Source organism: Perissodus microlepis, chromosome 7 (genome assembly GCF_051167445.1).
Source record: "Perissodus microlepis isolate ML-2025 ecotype Zambia chromosome 7, ASM5116744v1, whole genome shotgun sequence".
Lineage (NCBI taxonomy): Eukaryota > Metazoa > Chordata > Actinopteri > Cichliformes > Cichlidae > Perissodus > Perissodus microlepis.
The window spans coordinates 49,582,611-49,604,929 of NC_140467.1; the positions used below are offsets into that span (position 1 = coordinate 49,582,611).

General features: G+C 42.1%; 1 protein-coding gene across 9 annotated transcripts in view; it reads left to right on the forward strand.

Moving 5' to 3' along the window:
• Positions 1–22,319, forward strand: part of dab2ipb (DAB2 interacting protein b) — a 177,912-nt gene that overhangs the window by 131,787 nt on the left and 23,806 nt on the right. For all 9 annotated transcript variants that reach the window (XM_084935637.1, XM_084935638.1, XM_084935639.1 and 6 more), the window contains 4 exons: positions 2,450–2,603; positions 4,244–4,342; positions 6,748–7,302; positions 21,498–21,642. In XM_084935637.1, the coding sequence (XP_084791763.1) occupies positions 2,450–2,603; positions 4,244–4,342; positions 6,748–7,302; positions 21,498–21,642 (953 nt within the window). The remainder of the gene's footprint in view (positions 1–2,449; positions 2,604–4,243; positions 4,343–6,747; positions 7,303–21,497; positions 21,643–22,319) is intronic.

Sequence of the window (22,319 nt, forward strand, 5' to 3'; positions counted from 1 at the left end):
AAGCATTACACGAGCACGTATTTCTGCATATTTATTTTCTTGCATTATGAGCCACTGGTTTGAAATATCTGTAATATTTAAAAAGAATGCCAGAAGAACACAGTGAGTGAAACAAATCTGAAGCACAACTTAGAGAAAGCGCTGGAAAGATATATGTCAGGTAGTCGATGTAAAACGTGGACCCCCACCTAAACCTCAGATGAAGGGAAGCGTAGATACAAGTTACTGAAGGATTGCCAAGGACAAAGAAGGACGTTTTCTTATAATGGCTGAAGCTGAGGGTGGTAGGAATGAAAAGGAGAAAGCACCATGTCCGACTTGTATTGCAGGTTGTCATTTGCAGGAGGTTGGCATAAAGGCTTTGTCAGATGTAGACGTTATGAACAGGATTCAGACGTCAGACACTCTTTTACTGTCGTTATGGCGAAGCGGCCCACAATAGGCTGTAAATTACACGTCGCGGCACAGTTTAATACAGTGCCACACAGATGACAGGCAGCATATTTATTTATCAATTCATACTTTCACAGTCTGGCACAATTCTCGCTGACACTAATGTTCTTCTAATACAATATGCTGAGAGGAAAAAAAAAAAGAGAGTCATTATGTAAGAATGAAATGGATGCCTTTTAGGGGACGCAGTGCATTCTTTCTGAGGCAGTTCTTCTGTACTTTAGTCAAATTCTGGATCATTCTTTTACAGATTAAATGCTCACGCTCCCTGTTCACCTCTGCCTCAGTATGAGAAATGCACGTGCTACGAGTTCATTAAAGCAGCACTCTGACGGATTGTTTTCCTGCAGTTAGTTCCCTTAGAATCATCCGTGCAGCTTTAGGAGTTTGAACTGTGGTCCGTGGACATTCCCTTCCTGTTTCTGACAGAACATCCCACCAAAAAAAAAAAGCAAGAGAAAAAAAATACCCATTTCCCCTCCTTTCTGATTATTTTACTTGCTCTCTGTTCTGCCCAGTACCCTGTCAGCCAATCACAAAGCAGAGGAAGGTGCAAAGTCACTTCCTCTCCAGCTGTGCTGGGGGAGTAAGAGCTTCTAAAACTGGATTTTCATATTCAGAGCTATCCTTTAGGCTTTTTTTTCTCTCTTTTTTTCTGTATTTTGCACCTTGTTGTATTCTTTTCTTCTATTTCACAGGATGGCATTTTCCTCTGTACGCTTGTGTATGTGTGCGTGTGTGTGCGTTTGTTATTAAGTTAAAAAAAAAAGGGGAAAAAAGCACAGTGTCCAGGTCATTATCCACTTCACATTGCACAGAGGATTTGGCAACAAAGCTGACTGACTCTACAAAGGGCCGCACGCAGTCACTAATCTGTCATTGCGGCTGCTGCATTTTTCCTGAAAAGCTCTTCCTCTACTCCGCTGAAAATATGTACAGTATACACACACACACACGCACACACATGCATGGGATTAGTGTGTAAGCCGTCCATAGAGGGCACTGTTAAAAGACTGTTCTCGCTCATTACATGAGCAATTGAACCCTTGTCTTCATCTTCCTCTCGAGTATTGGAGCATCAGGGGCTGATGTTATGTAGCGTGCCTGTTGCTGCTTGCAGCCCTCACTGATGTTACAGTATTTAACTTTTCATCCTCTTCCAGCTGCGATGCGGTGGGGATCGTAGGGTTAGTGGTTAAAGGAAACACGCGAGCGCTAAGTGCTTGTTTTTGTCTCTGGATGATGTTGGTTGACTTCATGATGTGGAAATCTCAAATTAATGTTGCTCACCAGCATATATACACGGCGTAGAGACACATTTGCTCGTCATAAGTGACAGCCACTCCATCCAACTCTTCTGTAAAGACAGAAAGTAGGGCAACATCAAACACAGCAAACAGTGGAAAGCTCTTTACTTTGTCTCTTAATCTTCTTTGGCTAAAAAAAAAAAATGCCTGTGAATTGTGGGCTTAGGGGCCATCTTTGACAAACTATTGAACATTTCTCTAAGGGCACTCTGAGCCAGAGAATGCTGTTGTGTTTTGGGTCCTAAATGGAAGTCCAAAAAAGCATCTATGAAGCGGGTTTATAGCGGCGGAAGATGATTGCATCACGGATGTCTGAACATTAATGATAATCTGTAAAATGCTTAACTTCCTATTTATGGTGGTTCCGCTGCATTAGTTGGCAGAACAGCTTGAGTCAATCCTCCGAGCTTGTTTCATTAATTCATTGATGCTGCAACTTGTAAATGAGGAGCCACAAAGCATCTGCTATCGCCGTGCTTAGAAGTGGCTGCGTGAATGTGTCGATATAAGCGCAGCGTGCGAACTCGTCGGCTGACTCGGAGGCAAGTGGAGCATCCTCCCCTCGTCCTCCTCGCGCTCGCTTCCTTCGCGCTTGCTGTTACGGGTGGCCCATATGCTTCCTCTCTCGCTCCTGCCCGTCAAACTCGGCAGGGTGATTCAGTTTTCTCTTCTTCTTTCTCCGCTCTTAGATCTCATCTGATGCCAAGGCTGAAGGAGTCCCGCTCCCATGAATCACTGCTCAGCCCCAGCAGCGCTGTGGAAGCCCTGGACCTAAGTATGGAGGACGAGGTTATCATCAAGCCCGTACACAGCAGCATCCTCGGGCAGGACTACTGCTTTGAGGTGAGAGGATGTCGGGGGGACGGGGGGGCTATATGCATCCACACACAGCCTATATGCTGCTTTGCTTGTGAAATAAAATAATTCAATAGTTAATGTACTTACTACAACTACACACATAGCTGACAGTCATCAACTGTATCTGAATTTGACATCCAGATGCTGGCAGACATCAAAGCTGAGCTTACAGGAAAAGTCAGTTTTTGGATTTACAGTTTGTTTTGCAGCTTTTCTGCATGCACAGCAGAATCCCAGAATAAGCTAACAGCTGAAATATTCATTAATTTTAATGAGCCTGCCTTTATTTGTAGTTCGAGTGAAGTAACGACTCTGTGTTGTTTTCCCAGTTACCACAACACGCTATTTTGGGTTTGCTACAACCCTTAACTGGCTTTTTCTCAACTCAAAGTAGGACTTTTTTTTGCTGAGTATTTCCTTAATCTGCCCCTCACCCCCAAGATTTTAGTTTCAGATCACATAAGAAAAACTAAAGCTAAAACGAAGAATCTGGAACTGCTTGGTACATTTTTTTAATATTATTCTAACAGCAACACTAGCTGAAGCTCCTGGGCATTCAGTGCCATCTGTCATATCTACACAATAATAATACTCAAAAGCTGAGAAAAAACTAATTAAAACTAATGGTCACAACAAAATCGTCAGTATTGCTATTTATCCAGGAGGCTCCCATGTGCCATAGTTTACTAATTCACAAGTTTTAATTATTAGTTTGGGAAATAGAGTCCATAGGACAATATTAGCTATTTGCAAATATATTGGTGTCATCATTTGGCAACCCGTCTTTGAAACGCCACAAACGCAACAAGCAGTTGATTCCAGCAGAATCGAGCAGAGCGTGAACAAGTAAGACAAAATAAAATGACATTATTTTTAAACTGCATTCCCATATTATCTTAAGAAAGACTCATAAGTAACTAAAGATAACAAATGTAACGGAAATGTGTTCATGATTCATAATATCAGCCGATATATTGGAGTTCTAAGTCCCCAAATATTGGTGTTGGTATCTGTCTTAAAAAGCCTATATCATTCAGCCTCTAGCAGGAATATTTTTGGAACCAGCGAGTCCTCTAATCCCCTGTCTTTGCTGTAAATCTCCTTCTTTATGAGCTGCTGATGACCAGTCGCAATCAAAAGTCATGATAGAGCCGACTTCTCTTTATTGTGGAACGCACAATGTCCGTGATTAACTCTTGATGACTTTTCCCTAGTTACAGAAAATCAGTGGAAGTACAGTGGACAGTTTCTTTAATTACTACATGAAATTTAATGTCTTGTAATTATTGTTGTTGGAGCAGAGAAATTCAAAACAAATTATGACAGACTTTGTCTTTAATCACTGCATTAAGGGCTGAATTGTCAACAAGGGCGCTTCTTGGAGGGAAGTAACCCAATACTATCCTAAACTTTCTGCCCTGTGCTCTGTTCACCATTCATCCTACTTATTTTAAACCATCCAGTTTCAAAAACAGCTCTCACATAAGGAAACTGAAGATGCTCCTATCGTTCTTTTGCTGTCTCTGTGGTATTTATGAGCAAAGTTTAGTGAAACCTTCACTGTTCTATTTTTTTTCTGACAGTATCACCAAAGCATTTTAAATTTTCCCTTCTCTCTGTGGTAGGTCACTACCTCCACAGGAAGCAAATGTTTCTCATGCCGTTCAGCAGCCGAAAGAGACAAATGGATGGAGAATCTGAGGAGGGCTGTACAACCAAACAAGGTGAGTATGCAAAAACACACAGTGGGTGTGAAGTATTCAGTGGTAATATGTTCATACACAAGTGTCTCAATTCCAAACCACACTTTGGAACAGTGATGAGGACAGAGCCATACAGAGTTTACACTGTGTTGCAACTCACACAGCAAGAATCCGATGTGTGCACGTCAGGTTTGATGAAGAAGGCATACAGGCAACATGTAAAGAGCTTTTTATGTATCAGTACCATCTGGGATCCTGACAAACAGCTGTGACAAGGGGAAGGTGGCAAACATTTTAAGCCAGGAAAATAGTCCTGCTCACTCAGCCTCTTCACTCTTTCATCCGTCATTATTTAGCAAATTACTCATTAATTAGATGTGGAGAAGTGGCGGCGTTGGGGGTGTGGAGGGGTTCTTAAATAGCTCTGGAATGTTCCTTGTCTTAGCGCTTTTGATATGTGTGTTTTGAGTGGATGAAATGCATTTTTTTAGCAAATGTTTTTAAAAATTAAACTTTATTTCGTAATTTTCCTCTAAAGCACTTTAAATATATCTACTACCACTAATCCACCACTGCTATGATATTACCTATACCAGGTTAGACAGTCAAGAAAACGATAGCGTTTTTAAGATCATACATCTCGGTGAAAAAGCAGTTTCAGTTTTGGTTACATAAAGGCTACTGCACACAGTTTGCACTCGGATCTTTCTGCCAGAATGGCTTCCTAATGATTACAGTCACTAAGGAAGGCAGTGGCTGGAGACTGCGGCAGGAGCACAATTATAGTGACTGTGAACAAGGAACTTGAGATTGAGCTGCCTTTGAAATAATTGCTTGAAAGGTTGAGACCAGGTTTGTGACCGCTTGCAGCCAGTTGCCATCTTCAAAGCAACTTTGAGGCACCAAGATAGTGATGAAAACACAATAAAAAAGACAGCCTGCAATCAGTTTGCAATTAAATTGGGTCAAGTTTGCAATTAGTCTATAATTCGGTGCGCGCTCTTTATAATAATGAGGGGATTAACTGAGATAAACAAGGTGAAAACTGGAAATCCTTTGTCGTCTACAAACAGAGAAATTCCCATTAGCTACTTACATTCAGAATACTGCCAGAGCCTCATAGATTTGAAGAGTAAAATTGCGAGTGAAAGTTGGTTGTCCAGAGGTTGAGGGCGTTGCACACTCAACCTAAGGTCAACCACTTGCAATCAGTTGTAGAAAGCAAAAACATTCAGTGCACTCACTGGGCAAACACCAATTGTGTGATTGTTTTCTTTCTAAACCGAAGTATTTTTATCAAGGCTAACCAAACTGCAGTTGAAGAATGAAAACGCTTTTAAAGAGCAAACAGCAGCATATTTAATTACCCTTTTAATTTCCTGCTTGGTTACGTCAAATGGTAGAACTGTGCTTTAATTATCATGTGCGCAGTGACTCAGCACATGAATCACGCAAGTCAAGATATTTGCCGTCTGTTGGAGAGATTAATAAGGAAGTTAAGTGAGTGCTCATCATTTGGAGGGTTTATTCTCTAGATTTGTGGGGGACGGACCTGGAAAGGAACACAAGTGCGATCCCTTGACATTCCTTGAAGGTTTATGTAAGACTGTGACATAACCAGGCAATATGTAGAAGAGCACGATGATATTTTGATAGAGACATATGTATGTTTTTCAGTTACAAATAGAAGCAAGTTAAAAAGCCTTGGGGAGGAAAAAAAAAAGGCCCGTCTTTTCTTTGTAGGTGTCTGTAACTCAGCTTAGCGCCTCAAATTTCAGCTCCCCGTTTCATGTAGCTGCACTTAAATGAATGGCGGAGACATCAAAAATAAGATGAAGAGCAACAGAAACACGAAGCGTAAACGAAATTTAACTGCACCATTAAAAAAAATGTGAAACGTATTCAGATACCGGTGAGTTCTGGGCACTCCAGAGATCTAAAGTAGTTCTCGTGATTGTAAGACGCTCTGCCACTTCTTTTTCTTTTTTTTCCCTCTTTTTTTAAATAATGTAATTGTTATCTCCTCTCTTCTTTTTGGGAGGTAGTTTTCAAAGGCAGTGTGAATAATGGGCCAAAAATATGCCCGCTCTTGGCAAAATCAATTGATGACATAAGAATGGGTTAGCACTCTGTGAAATAATGTAGGATATTTCTTAGCTCTTTAATGATCGGGAATGGAAGGGAGAAAGGGAGGTTTGTCAATTGCTTCAGTGAAATGTTTGAAATACTGCCGAGGTTGTTTTTGACTCTTGAAGCGGTGAGACTTCCCTGTCGGGGTCTGATCTCGAATTTTATCAGTTTGCTTTTCCAACTATGTGGTTTGTTTAGTGGATTTGTTCACTGCCTTTTTTCATTCAGTAAATTATTTTTATCATGTTGCTTTTAAAAATTTGATCAAACTACTTCCTGTCATCTTCCGTCTCCAGGACAACAGCCGACGGGTCGAGAACATGCTGAGGCTGTGGATCATCGAAGCCAAGGATCTGCCGGCCAAAAAGAAATACTACTGTGAGCTCTGCCTCGATGACTCGCTCTACGCCCGCACCACCTGCAAGCTCAAGACCGACAACGTCTTCTGGGGAGAGCACTTTGAGTTCAGCAACTTGCCCGCTGTCAAGACCATCACAGCCCACCTCTACAAAGACACCGACAAGAAGAAAAAGAAAGACAAAAACAACTACATCGGACTCATCAACATCCCCGTCGCAGCTGTCACCGGGCGACAGTTTGTGGAGAAATGGTATCCCGTCAGCACCCCGAACCCGCCCAAGGGCAAGACGTCTGGTCCCATGATTAGAATTAAGGCACGCTATCAGAGCATGAACATCCTTCCCATGGAGATGTACAAAGAATTTGCAGAGTACACTACCAATAACTACATGCTACTGTGCTCTGTGCTCGAGCCTGGGATTAGCGTCAAGAACAAGGAGGAGATGGCGTGCGCGCTGGTTCACATTCTGCAGAGCACTGGCAAGGCCAAGGTTAGTAGCAAAGATCCTTTATTTCAGATGTTTCCACGTACCTTGCCATGAGGTAATGACAAGACATTATGAAAGCTCACAGGGGTTAACTGTTCCTCCGCTGCCTGCTCATCTTTTGAACTGTTGACCCTCTCCTCTGCTGTAATGCAGAGCAGACAAAGACCAGACAGACAAGTGATTTCCTCTCGCTGCACCAGCCTGTATTACAGTTTTAACTCAAGCTAATCCCTCGCACATATCCCCCCGCAGCGCTCCGCAGCATACCGATGCAGGACCGAGCACAATACATCCACTGCTTGTCTGTAGCGCTCCAAGCACAGGGATAGATTAGCTCACCACAGTGGTAGCTAAGCCTCCCATGACAGCAGGTCGTTGGGACTCAAATAATCTTCCATCTGTCTAAAATAACTGCCTTTGACTTTTCTTTGACGGCACAATATTTGTGTTTTCAGTGGGTAAAACATGATGCTATTTTGACCTTACATACTGTAGCTATGAAAAAAGTGAAAATTTGTGTCAAAATCAAGTTTTATGAGCACATATTGTTCTGATACAGTATGTGGAGAAAAACAGTAGGTTGTAGGTTTTGCTCAAACATTTGTGAAATAATGGGTCCCTCGTTGTGCGTGGTGCTGTAGTAAAACGCTACCGTCTGGTAACAGCACAGCTAAATATTCCATGATTAACTAGTAGTGGGATTTATGCTATATGGAATTGTTTGGGAACCACAGCGAAGTGACAGATCACGTAAAATGACAGAGCCTGGTTGTCAAGTGCTGAGGTGCATACTAGATAAGGCCCTGATGCTTTCAAAGCTCATTAACATTAGCACAAAAACTGTGTGCTGGGAGCTTCCACAGTGTGTCTTTTGGCCCTTCTCCCTCCTCTAACCCCTCAGATGGAGCAGATGGCCGCCTCTCCCCTGAGCCTGGTTTTACTGGAGGTTTCTTCCTGTTAAAAGGGGTTTTTTTCTTTGCCGCTGTTGCCAAGTGCATGCTCGTAGGGGGTCGTCTGATAGTTGGGGATTTCTCTCTGTTATTGTGGGGTCTTTATATATAAAGTACCATGAGGTGAATGGTAAATGCCTGTAAATACCTTCCGATTACAAGACGTACTGCCAACTCTTGAGCCGCGATATTGTTGTTTTGATTTCACACTATATGAAATTAATTGAATTGAATTGAAGTTGTGTCTTTCAAAGGCTCCTGTAGGTGCGCTATGTATTAATGTCTATCACATCAGCATCGCTTCGTCTTTTCTGCCTCGTCAGTTTCCAGCCACAGTTTCTGTTTCTGTTTAGTTTGCTTGTCAGTTTCTCATCAGCAAAGTTTTGGACTTTCTTTGACTTTATCCCGGCTCAGTGGGGCGATGAACGATTAGCGCTTAAGAAGTGATGTCAGTACACAATGTACTGCCACTGTGCTGGTTTTAGGCTCAGCACTGATAGCTGCTGATTGATGGGTGGGGGGGAGGCCGCCCCTGGTCCCCGCAGAGATGGCTACTTCCTTAATTACTTTCAATTAATCCCAGACTTCTGAGGAAAACACTGGTACTCTTAGTTCTTTCTCACCTCCTCCCCGGTCTTCCTTCCCTGCTGCTAGATGCACATATGCTGGAGCTGGCAGCAAGAAGTGCTACTCCCAAATGCTCATCTTAAAAGAGAGACACAGATAATTTCCAGAATACATCTGTGTTTCAAGAAGTCCTTTTAAATGTAGCCTTGCATGCTACATACTGACGCCTTTAGAAGAAGAGGCAAAGAAAAGTCTGAGGTTTGATGCGAGCACAGACTTAATGATAGCTGCTCTTGAAATGCGGAGTGTTTGTTGTTTTAACTACTGCAGCTTCTTTCTTTCTGTCAAGGCTTCAAGACATTGTAAAGTGGTCTGACATTTTTAGGCGGCTTACTCACGAAAGTGTGTTGGTTTTTTTTTTTCCCCTTTAGCCTTGATAAATCAGAGATGGAGAGATAGAGCAGTCACATCTCGCCAAACAGCACCCTGTACTTCCAACAAATCACTTATTCTAAAATACTTTTAAGCCTAATGATGATGTTCTGTGCTGCTGAACACATGCTTTAAATGGAGACGTTTCTGCGTGCGTTGTAGAGTTTGTTCAATTTGGCGATTAAGTGTTTTTCATGTCTTGCCAACTTACTTACAGTCTTCCTGAGAATTGGTGAGTTATATTTAGGAATCGAGCAATTTATTTGTGCTGAGATAGACTCTGGGAAATCATGTAGGCTCGGCTTTCTGCAATTGTTTAATAAAGCCTTTGGTTATTTACTTCCCTCTGTATTATTGTGTAGTCTTCTAACTAGCCAAGCTCAAGTCAAATCCATGAGTCATTTTTCTCGAATTCAGTCTGCACCAGACTGGATTTTGGCAGCGTGGAAAAATGGAGACGATGCATTGCAGTCGCATTGGACGGTGACAAAAAAACACAGCACCCGGTGGGGTTGAAGTGGAGGTGAAAGTCTCTTTGTGGTCCTGCTGATGTGTGTTGTCTTTAATCTCCCATGCACAGGTCAAAACCAGCTTCTAAGTGGAGCTGGAGTTGTTAGATGCAGATTTCAGGCTGCCGCAGTCATCAGTATGCAACACTCCTCGACTTCTGTTTCTTCTTGTGACATTTTATCACCCATCACCAACTAATTAAGCCCTGCATATTCTGCTCTGTTGCACTCCTTTTCTCTTGCCCCCCCTCCCACTTCCATCTTTGTCTCCCTTCATCTCTCTTTCATGCTTCGTAGCATCTCGAGGCCAAAGGTCTCTGGAGAGATGTCATTACTGATGCTGTATTGATGTCTCGATGCATCGGTGAGCATAGGCACACCCCGCTTCACTGCATATAAGAGATTATGCACACACCGTTGTGTGATCACAAGAATTTAGCAGGCAGTTTATTCACTGTGTTCATGACCATCATGCCCAGGTCAGACTACATACATTTATTCGCACTTCAAAATAATGCTTACTTATCTTATATTGAGCCTCGTTGTAACCGATTGTCCTAAAGAAGCTGTCTTAAGGGGCAGGGAGCTAAAAAGTTCCCTTCCTTTTAAGACCATCCTCACTTTCCAGCTTTGTTCTGATTGGCTGACCCTTCACCAATAGAAAGCTTGAGTCACAGATGGGTAGGGGGGCAGCGTTCACAGCTAGAGCTGTGTGCCTAAGATGACCATGTTAGGGCTATCCCTCCAAAATGCCAAATGTAGAAAAACTGCTTGAAATTTAGCATTTAAAAGTTATATTCTTTTAACTGCAATTTGGGGATTAGTATAATTATTGTGTGAGAAATCCAGTTCTTAATAATTCTGCAGGTTCTTGGTGCTGTTAGGACTCGACATTGGGTCCATTCTTACCCTGTGGGAAATGGTGTTTTGTCTGTACACCCAAGCAACACCATTTGAAGTTCCCCAATGACAATAACAAGCCATCTGCTGTATTGGAATTGCCCGGAGAAGTTTACCTTCCCTTTTTTTTTTTTTAAAAGAAAATGTGGAAATATCCACTACTGGCATTATTGATCACGTCCTCTTGATACTTCAGCCCTCGGGAAGATTATGTTCTAATTTTGTTGCCGCTCATCTTAGCTGGCTGTGCGAAGCGGCGATAAGGATTATTCATTTTCATGATAACTGGCCAGAGGGCGGGGGCGTTCCAGTTATTATGCCGTAGCGTTTTATGTCACAGCTCCTCGAGGTAAACTAACGGTCCTGCTTAAGAGGGAGAAATATGTGGGCTCTCCTCTGTGCATTCTGTTAGTAAATTGGTAAGTCAGCCCGCAGCACAGCCTCACTTGTGTTAAGCGTTTTATTAATGTATTTTGCACTGTCATCAGCAGGTAGCGATGCTCATTGCGCAGCTGTGGCACACAGGCACAGTCGGCTTGCGCAAACACAATATAGTGTGACAAATGATTTACCAACATAACATAAAGGGCTCGGGTAGTTTTTGTATTCCTTTGGGCTTTTTCATTGTGGCTCGGAATGAATCGGTTGTCCCTTGATGGGGCCGGTGAGCATTCAGAACATGATGGCGGCTTGTCAGTGGATACCCTCCCCATTAACAGGAATAATGTGATTAGTGTATAATACACAAAAGAGGGCACACTGAGGACAATGTCCTAATGCTATAGTGTGCTGGCCCCTTCAGCACACTGGAAATAACTGTAAAGCACGTCAGTGTCCTTGCTCCTCTCAGCGTCTCTTGTGTATTTGCGATATAGATGCGGCACATCATACCGTTTGACTTTATAATCATTCCGCCATGATTTTTATTGACCTTCCCCTGACAGCGTGGGGTGACACGAGCGGTGAAAGCATTTGAGCAGCATTTTCTCCAACAGGAGGAGAAAACTAAATAAGGGAGATGAAGACGGAGCACACAGAGTGGTTTTGTTTCACCTTGTAGCAACACTGTTTTTGACTGTGGAGCCAGACAGCAGCAGGGAGGGAAAACATTCAGCTCTACGGCGATGCTCGGCACACATTGATCTTGGAAGTCTTTTGACATATCTGCTCGCACTAAAAATACCTGCAGTCTCACTCTCTTCTGCTCTGTCTCTGGCTGTGGCTGTTTGTTTTTTTTAAATTGTTAATTTCCTTGCTTTTACCTGCATAGCATGCATGCATGTGCAGCGAAAGTCATACCAATAAACAGCACGAACACGGTGCTGAAACAGGAAAAAATATGAAATTTTGAAATGTAATATATATGCAAGTTCTGTTTGATGTTCCCCAGCTTTAGCAACATGCTGAGCCTCACTCAAAGTGAGCTTCAGTTCGACTAGCTAGGCCATCTCAATTTTGTGCCGGGTCACCTTTGATCTTCGAGTTCCCTGTCCCCTCAGCGAAAGTGCCTCCATTTGCTGCACTTGTAGGGAAGAAAGTCGATGGTCACGAAGCTAAAAAATAAATAAGAATGTGGTTCAGTCTCTTTTGACATAGAAAGATGTGACTCTAGTTTGGGTGGTTGCTCCAGACTTAAATACTTCAACATGTAATGGAGGGATTTCTAACACGGGCGTTCATCCTCCAATATGTATTAATCTTCTGGAGAAATTTTCATTTTGGAATTAATAAGATATAGATTGTACAAAGGTCAGGATTTAATTGAATTCAATTAGAATCTAATGCTAATTACCAAATGTTTTTATGCTAATGCAATAATCATGGTCACTGTGATACTTGGCAAACATCAGCATTCTTGTACATCAGTGTGAATATTAGCATACCGAGAGTTGGCTCAAAGCGCTGCTGCACCGGGTGCATTTTCACAGACACTCTAACAAGATGTTGACTTTTAATTTTGCCTTTAAACAAACCTTCAGTGAGTTAATATTAATCTTAGTGGGGTATGTGTTCTGTGTTGTTTACACCAAAAAATTTAAAAAACACCTGCAGTAGAAACAGGCAGGAATGACTCATCAACATCTAATGACTTAATATGAGCCTTGTGATCAAGGTCTACCTCCTTTGTGGGTATAACGCTTTAGGACCTGCAGAAATAAAAACAGGGGTTAGATCCAGAGCAGTTCTGTTAACATGTTTTTTGCAGCTGATGACATTAGCTGTAAAAACCTGGTCAAATCTATCATCGTAATGATTATCTGCACCAGCAGCTAAATCAGGAGTGTTGCAGGCTTTCCGGTTTTTGTGTGCAATGACAAACGTCTGTGCCTACGGGAGGAACTGCTTCCATTTCCGTCCAGCCTCTGGTCCTCTCTGTCAACCCAATGTGACCCTCACAGGAAAAGCTACAGGGCTACAGTGCTGTAATACTATCCACCAGAGCCCACAGGGGGGAAAGACCAGAGAGGGCAGCAAGTGATGGAAAGATGAGGAGAGTGAAGTTGGCTCATTGGTCAAAATGTTAATGTTGATGATTTTTGCACCCAAATGTATTGTTTTATTGGGTTTTTTTAACTTACTGTTTTTAACCTAATGTTTAGCTACCACCTTGTAGTGTGGGGGACATTACTCCTTACTTTTCTGAATAGTAATGCAGTACGCAACTTAATTACTCACCAAACAAAGTAATTGATTACACCACTCGTTCCATTACTTTCTTGTTACGCAATCAAATGACCTAAAATGCACAGTCTCATGATTACCATTTAACAATATAAACCTTAGACCACACTCCAATACAAATCCCTATCCTAATGAGGACCAACTGCATCTTTCTTGTGGTCTTTAGGTGTGAACACAAAGCACAGATGAAAACAACCAAAAGAGGCTTCAAAGTTATCGCCATAGTGATTTTACATTAGAAACATGAACAGGCAGAAACGGAGGCTGCAGCGCAGCAAGCCTGAGTGCTCGTCACTGCCTTGATCCCTTGCTGAGTTACATTACTGTTACTGAAAAATAGAATGTGATTACATCAATTATGTTACTTTGTAACGTGTTACAACCAATGCTGCTGTCTTATAGTTTACATACTGTTACAGAGCCTGGTTCTGCTGGAGGTTTCTTCCTGTCAAAAGGGAGTTTTTCCTTCCCGTTGTTCCCAAGTGGCTGTTCATAGGGGGTGGAGGGGAGGCAGTTGTTTTGATTTAGGGCTACATGAATAAGAGTGAAATGAATTGAACCACCAACAAGTAACTTCTATGTTATGTGATTTCCAATAAATCCGAGTAGCTCCTCAGTCTGTGAATCTAGCTCTGCTAAATATTGTTTTTAGTCACGGGAGAGGGAGACAAATGAATAAACAAAAAGCATTTATGCCGAATTGAAACCTTCGTCCATGCTCTGTTGGACATCGGTGGAATCAAATTCGAGGCACCGTGAAAGAAAAGAATAAGCACTGCTAGGAATTAATTTCAGTAGTTTGAATTCTGTCACGTACATTTTCTACACCCAACACAGCGCAGTGTGCATTTATTCTAGCCACTGAATGTGAGGTAAATTGATCTGTCAGTATGAGAGACACATATAGACAGTTTTAAAGGGAAAGAGTTCAGAAGAGCATGTCGTTACGAACATCTTTTTTTTCTCTTTTTCTCTTCTCCTGCCCCATTACTTCCTTTTAAGGTATTTTATTGCTCTCACTGTTGGATGTCTTCTTTATATTGCCATAGAAACACAAAAAAAAATCTCTGAGCCATTGCAAAACATAAACATGACCCCTTTTTTGTGTGCTTCTCCTCTCTCCCTCTTTTCAAGTCTCAGTGTTAGCCTTGCAAAGCACAGCAGTTGGAAAGTGTGCCATTTAAAATATCAGTGCTTCTTGTTGTCTTTGTCATTGTCAGAGGCTCTTGCAGTGAGAGCCCTGATTGTTATCGTGCAGATTATCACGTCTCTTCGGGCCTCAAAGGCCGTGTGTATGGATTTCAGCTCCAAAGCACGTGCAGACACTTGCAGAGGAACATCACTGAATATAGATGTGACACCGCTTTAATGGCAAAGTAAACCAATAGACAGGGAACTTCAACTTTCTCAACAGGAGTTTGTTCCCTACTATTTATTAGATCTAATGAGCCTTGCTGCACTGCCTAGCCTCCCTCTGACCCTATAGTAATATCACCCTCCTTTCTCTGCGCTCTGTGTGTTGGGTTTTTTTGAAGCATGGCCTGCTTGATGAGATGTGGCAGTGATATAGAGAGCGTTCTAGTTCTCCTTATTAGCACTGAAGCGGAGGGAAGGGGCGGGGGCATAGGCAGCAGGATTGAGGGCGTCAGAGAAAAGGCTGGAGGGAAAAGGAAAGCACTCCAGACACTTTTTAGGACACTATTGTTCAGACCATTTAGATGCTAGTGGTTATGTATTACACTAAATTATGGTCTGCGTATAATAACTCAGCGCTGTTCTGTGTTTGAATTTAAAGTCCGCGCAGTCATTTGTTTTTACAATATGCAGGTATTGTAGAAATACCACTAGACAAGACTTAAAAAGTCAATCCACTGAACACCTTTTCACCTTCATAGTCCACAGAGGATAAATCTTGGTGACTTTCACAATACCCTTGTTTATCCTCTTGTGCCACCCAGTGGTTAGTTTTTGTTGTCCATTTTTCAGAAAATACTTGCAAAATTATTTCATTTCCCATCATCCTCTTCTACACTAGTTTTCATACCCCCGTTCTTCGACTGTCTTTTATTAGTTTCTTCGGTTGAGTTGATTTGTTTTTGGTTAATAATAAAATACAAATATGTGACTACGTACACCCGATGGCCACTTTATTAGATACACCTTGCTAGTACCGGTTGGACCCCCTTTAGCCTTCAGAGCTCCCTTAATTTTTCATAATGTAGATTCAAAAAGGCTGATATTCCTCAGAGATTTCGGTCCTTATGGATGCAATGGCATGATTACACTCTGCCGATTGGTCAGCTACACAGTCATTATGGAAATCTACTCTTCTACCCCATCCCAAAGGTGCCATATTGGATTGAGATCTGGTGGCTGTGAAGGTCAGTGAACTCAATATAATGTTCAGGAAACAAGTTTCAGATGATCTGAGCTTTGTGACATGGTACGTTTCTTGCTTGAAGCAACCATCAGAAGAAGTACACTGTGATCAAAGGGATAGACATGGCTGGAAACAATACTTGCTTGTTTTCATGTTACTTCCACCAATTTTGATCCTACCATCCAAACGTCACAGCAGAAACTGAGACTCATCAGATGAGTTCATGTTTTGGTTTTTTCTTTCTTTTTTCATTCTTGTAGTGGCACTTGGTATGGTCTTCTGCTGCTGTAGCCCACTTGCTTGTGAGTGTTGTGCATTCAGAGATGCTCTTCTGCAAACTTTGGTTGTAATTGTATAACTTGTTGCGCGCAAAGCAGTCTGGCCATCCTCCTCTGACCTCCGCCATCAGCAATGCTTTTCTGCCAGAGAACTTTTTCAGACCATACTCTGTAAATCCTAGAGATGATTGTGGATAGTAGGATTAAGCATAATCCCTGTAAATCTGCATTTTCTGCAATACTTGGACCAGCCCATCTGCCACCAACAACCATGCTGCCTTCAAAGTCACTTAAATTATCTTTCTTCTATGTTCTGGTACTCAGTTTGAACTTCAGAAAGTCTACATACCAAAGTGAAAAAAAGAGAATAAATAAAGCATGTGGCCCGATGTGCCTCTATATTCACCCTCTGGTGTTTGAAAGTGTTAACATTAAGCTACACAAGGCCTGAATTGGCACTTATAATGATCACTCAAAGCACTCAGTGGCCACATTCACACAGTGCACTTGATCAGTCCCTCATCCACACACATAAGCCCTCTGAGGCTCAGGGAGAACATGCAAACTCCATACAGCAAGGTTCAAACCCAGAACCTTCTTGCTGTGAGGCCACAGTGCTAACCATTACACCACCGTGCCACCAGCTTCAGATATTTCTTTCATTGGCGTTGTGATCTTGCTCGTATTAGCATATAAAAGAAGAGACAAATTGCCACCTTCCTGTTTTGTGTTTCCAGCAAAAAGCCTGTGACTCTAAAATAAACTAGACAACTTTGAAATAAAAATAACCAAAGGAGTGGGCAGAGCACTGATATTTTTAATAGCACAGTCAAATGAGAACCAGGTTACCAGTCACCACATGAAAGATTATAAACCACACCAAGGAGCTTGGTCAAAATAATGTATGCAGTGTGTACCTCATGCCCATGTTAACAAATTATAGACTTGCTCACCTCAAACTGGAAGTCATGGGCTCTGTCTTCTTTGTATTAGAGGGGATTGCATCTAATTTGTGTTTCAAACTACCAGCAGAAATGACTGTTGTTCATTTTTCCCGTCTTGATGTCTCTCTGTTTGCTTTTCCCCATCTCTCTCCTCCTCCTCCCCTTCATCTGACCGTCCTCTCTAATAACACTGGGATTGGCCTCACTTCAGTAGCCACACTAGGCACAAAAAGCAGAGAAAATGAAGCAGCTGAGTTAAGGGAGAGACACACCTCAGGTCTAATTATGTGCTGGGTGTCCATTCACAACAGCCATCAGCTTTCTTTAGTTATTTATGTGGTGTGTGCTGTTCTGCCTTATTTAGTAACAGATTAAAAAAAAAGAAAAAAAGAAGCTGCACAATCCGGTACATTCTTGACAAAATAGCTTTGTAATAAACAACAGATACACTTAACTTGTAATTGGCATAGATGAGAGGCCTCTATCAAAGAACGTCATCCAAATAAGGGTGATTTACAGTCCCCATAGAGCCCCAATCCTCTTTGGAAGTTGCTATGGTGGTTTTCCAAATAGATTTAATGCGTCTTTTTAATCATGAGAAGAAGTCAACTCCACTCGGATAGGTCTGAGCTTTGCACGTCTGAAAACTTTCAAGGACTTCCCAAAACTTAAAGTTACAAAAAAGTTCTGTGAGGTTTCACAGGTGAGAAAGAGCCAACAACCTTTTTTAAGTGCAGTCACGTATTCACGCTGGCACTGAGATCTGGACTCTATTTTACCCACTGGAGTGCATTGTTACGAGTCACATTAGAGTAGCTGGTATTGCTTTCACTTTCTCATCAATGAGCTAACAGTCACTGTATAGGGATAGATAGTTCACTGTAGCTGAGATCTAATGGCTCAGTCAGACTCAATTGCATTGGACCGATTACAAGCATTCCTAGAGGCTGTGCGTGAAACACTTCTGGGTGATCATTTATGATCATAAAGCAACTGTGAAGGTCTCCCAGTGGGAGGCAACCTGTCTGCAAACAATCACAGTCTGACATGGAATGACTGCAGTCCCTCTCAGACAGATTGGTGCAGTTTTGTAAATAATCGCAGTCTAATTTATAAACACAGACAGATTGCTGCAGGAGACTTAATTCCAGGTGAAATCAGTGGAACTACGTCACTGTTTCTGGAGAAATTTCTACATTTCAGTTCCAAATTTATGAGGTGTGGCTGGGTGCTGAAAGTAAGTGGTTAATTTCTATTCATGTTGACTCCAGTCAACTGCAACCTGATAGCAGACGGATTTGGTCTTATTTTTATCACCATCTTAATGCACCAATTTCTCAACTGAGTGCGAGTGCTCGAGCCCTTTCAGAGGCAATGAGACCCCAATTTCACTTCTACTTGTTTGCAGTAAATTTTGCTCATCCCACAGTGTCCAATCACTGGTTTCCCCAGTGGGACTGGAGCATTAATCAAGACTTTGAAGATGGGTGTGGCCTAACCCAGGAGAGCTAAGTAGCATTGCAAATAGAAAAGCACCATCAGTGGGATCACACTAGCCCCAGCACCAAGGAGTTCTCATAGAGCATATTCACTGTTAAAACACCCAATAGAGATATCCAATATTGGGACTTGCATTAAAAATTCAAAAGACTGTTTAATAGGCGCCATCTTCATGCACCATTTAGTCAAAGATCGGACCACACCCCTCTAAATCTCGACCTGTAAAATTAAGTGATTCTGTTTTGCCCTTCCTTACAAAATCTGCCCAGAGACAGACAGACGTATAAACACCTGCCATTGTGCCAGCTTCTGTTACTGTCACCAGAGGCACATTTTCCCAAGATGACACACACACACAGACAAACCTACAAGCTGAAAACAATACCAGCCATGCGGTTACAGCTGGTGATAATGTACTGTAGTAATGACTATCAAGTAGTCATGGGACTAAAAACCAATGTGGTGGCGACTGTCATGCCTGGTGTGATCCCATTATGAGATCATTTCTAGTGTTTCTTTTTTTCTGTCCCTTAGTCATCGAAGGTGTTTTGTTTTTGTTTTTTTACTTGTAAAGCCGTTCACACCAGATGATCTTTATATAAATAACATTAAAGTTCAATCAGTGTCAAAAAATTTCATTTGATTCCATCTTGTTAGAAAACAAGACATAGCAGCTACTTTTACAGCTGCAAATTATTTTTATATTCACCCATCTAAAAATGACATTCATACACAAATAGCCATCGCACCTGCTTTGCACATCAGTGGATGATTGGCTCCCTGTGGTGTATCTTTGATTAGCCAGAGAACGGGATGCTCCAGCAGCTATAGAAACCATCTGATAGTGTGTCCTCCCACACAGCACCACCTCCCCCTCCGTTCTTTAAACACCACCGCTCTGTCTCCTCTTCCTCTCCCTCCACGCATCTGTCACTTGCGTCTCGTCTCCCTCGCTGCTACGCTGGTTTCCTAGCTTAACAAGCTGCTGGGGGACTTACATGAGAGTGCACCCAGAAATTTGTTGAAGGGATCCAAACAAGTGATGATTCATCCCCAGATGGCTCTATTTCCATCTCTCCCTGTCTTTAATACCTTAATGCCCGTCTCCACCTGTTTCTGCAGCTCTACAGAGTACCTGATCGATTTGAATTGAAAGGGCTTTTTCTTTTAGATTGATAAAAAAAAAGAGCATCTGTTCCATATATTGCATCCATCCATCTTTAAAAGAAGAAGAAAAGCTTCTTTTAAAAAAAAAGTTGATGTGATGTTTAAAAGTCACAGCTTCTGTTGACAACTAGTCAAGCCATCTTTTGTTTTTGCTGCTCTTCCTTTTGCATGAAGGCGAGGTGCAGAGATCACTCTGTGCATATGAATGAAAGTAAAGGAAACGCCTCCTCTTATTAGAGCTGTGGAAAATATTTTTTTGCACATACACAGTTGCATTCCAAGTACGTGTCGATACAAGAAATTATTTTGATTGCCTTCATTATAGTACGACAACATTCGTGTTCCCGTTTCTCGTTTCACACTGAGAAAAAGGTGAAATGGTAAATTACTTATCACGGCGACGTCTTTCATATGATTTCTTGAATGTACTTGTATACGTGTGAAGTTATGAGCCAACTATTAGTCATTAAAGCTGGGTCAACAGTGTTTTTGTAAACAGTTAGTCACACCAGCTTCACTTAAAAGAAGTCACTGTCCTGACTAGCTGGTAAACAGGATGTGGCATCTTCCCTCAGTGTGTTAGAGCACAAAAGATCTGTCTGTTATGAAGTTTGCTAGTATAACTTAAAAGGCGTTGCTATGGCTCACCTGTTTGAGCTTGTGACCCGGATGCTGAAAGCCACAGCAGGGGCCTCGGTTTGAGTCCATTGTGTGTGTGTCGTTCCCCTCTTCTGCTTTCCCGTCCATTTCTGTCTCTGAAATGTCACAAATCAATCTTTTTGGAACTGTTTTTTTTTCTCCCATTTCTTGAGAGGGCATTTACACACCCATAGTTAGTTTTACAATGGTGTTTGGTTTCATTTCACACAGAGTGAAGTCCGATAGCGTCAGTACAAAAAACTCAAGAGCGTTTGGTCCGCTTATCGACCAGACACGTCTGAGGCAGGAGCAACAAAAGGAAATACAGGAAGAAGCTGCTGTGTTCTGGACTAGTCTGGACACAGAATTTACTTCAAGCATTTGGAATAAATCTGTGCAATTTTAATTCATTGTAGAAGCTAGTTGTGACATTTTGTCCACAGTGTATATCTGTGGTACTCTGCCACATCCTGGAATGCAAAGCACACTTGGTAATTGAGTTGGATTGAGGTAGGATCACATTTTCACCTTAAGCAAACAACTCCGGGGTTTGTTAGGAGCTGGAACGATCTCATCTCCTTGGTTGGCTGTGGCTCAGGTGGTAAAGCAGGTCGTCTACCAATCAGGAGGTCGATGGATCCACGGCTCCTCCTGTCCAGTGTGTGTCTGTGAATGTTAGACGTACAAGTTAAGCACTGTGTGAATGAGACTTATAGCAGAAAGCATTTAAAAACAGAATGTAACCATGTAAGCACCAATCATTTTAATTTGAATTAGTTTTTTTTTTCAACAGATCATAATTCTAACAGTGAGTTGGAGCATCTCAAAAGCTGTGATGGCATTTAGTGCTCTGCCCAAAGAACAAATATAACTTTAAGGCTGGACTTGGTGGAGGGAGAGAGAAACTCAATATCCTGTTTTGCTTTGTTTTGCAGCTTCTTTAGGAAGTGGGTGAAAATGAATCAGATGAAACTGTATTCAAGTCCAGGCCTTTTTATTTTTCTCGCCACCACCAACTCTCCCCTGAGGACACATTTTGTTTTCATGGCCATTACACTGAATTTCCATTATGCACTGTCATTTGTTTTTTCTGTTTAGTTTTTTTTACTTCCAAGCTCTCACCTTCTTGCACGATTCAGCTCTTTGTATAATTGGACAGACATCTTCATCAACTCATTCATTATGTGCGTGCGTTTTGAGAATAGCAGTTATTAACCTTGTGCTCGTCCTGTTTTGTTTTTTTTCTGTAGGACTTCCTCACAGATTTAATGATGTCAGAGGTGGACCGCTGCGGGGAGAACGAGCACCTCATCTTCAGAGAAAACACGCTGGCTACAAAGGCCATAGAGGAATACCTCAAACTGGTGGGACAGAAGTACCTGCACGATGCCCTCGGTTAGTGATTTGAAAGGGAGCTTTCTTCTCCTGCACGTAGACACTTCCTCTGATGTCTGTTTATCCCCCGACCTTTTTTTTCTAACGTCAAAGCGGAGCGTACACGACACAGGTTGGGAAGGATTAAGAGCAGTGTTATAGTAAATATTAGTAAAGGGCGAATATCACCAGGTGAGCTTGTAAGCTGCCCTGCAGTGGCCTGATGGCTGTTTGTGTGGCTTTATAAAAGTGGCACGTGGAGAACAGAGCCTCAGGTGGGAAGAGGGGAGGAAGCGGAGGTGGCCAGGCAGGTGATAAGGTACGGGAAAATAGAGTTAGTATAAGGAAAAGACAAGTAAGAGACAAGCAACAGGCTGAGGACATAACATAATTAGCACAGTATCAAGCAGGTGGACCAGTGAGAGGGGCGATGATGCACTACAGGTGTGTTTTCCTCCTCTATCTAACATACAACACAAGTATACGTCCACCAAACCACGCTTTCTAATATCCTTATTGGGAATCATGCCTTTCAGTTTCTCTGCCATAACAGTGAAACTCATGCTGACTGTAAGTCTCTTTTTTTTTCCTCAGAGTAGACGATAAGAGAGAAAGACGGTGTTTTTCTGTTAAAGGGTGAAATTGCAATACAGGCTCTATTGATTACTGGGTCATTCCATCCCAACATGGGCCCTCTG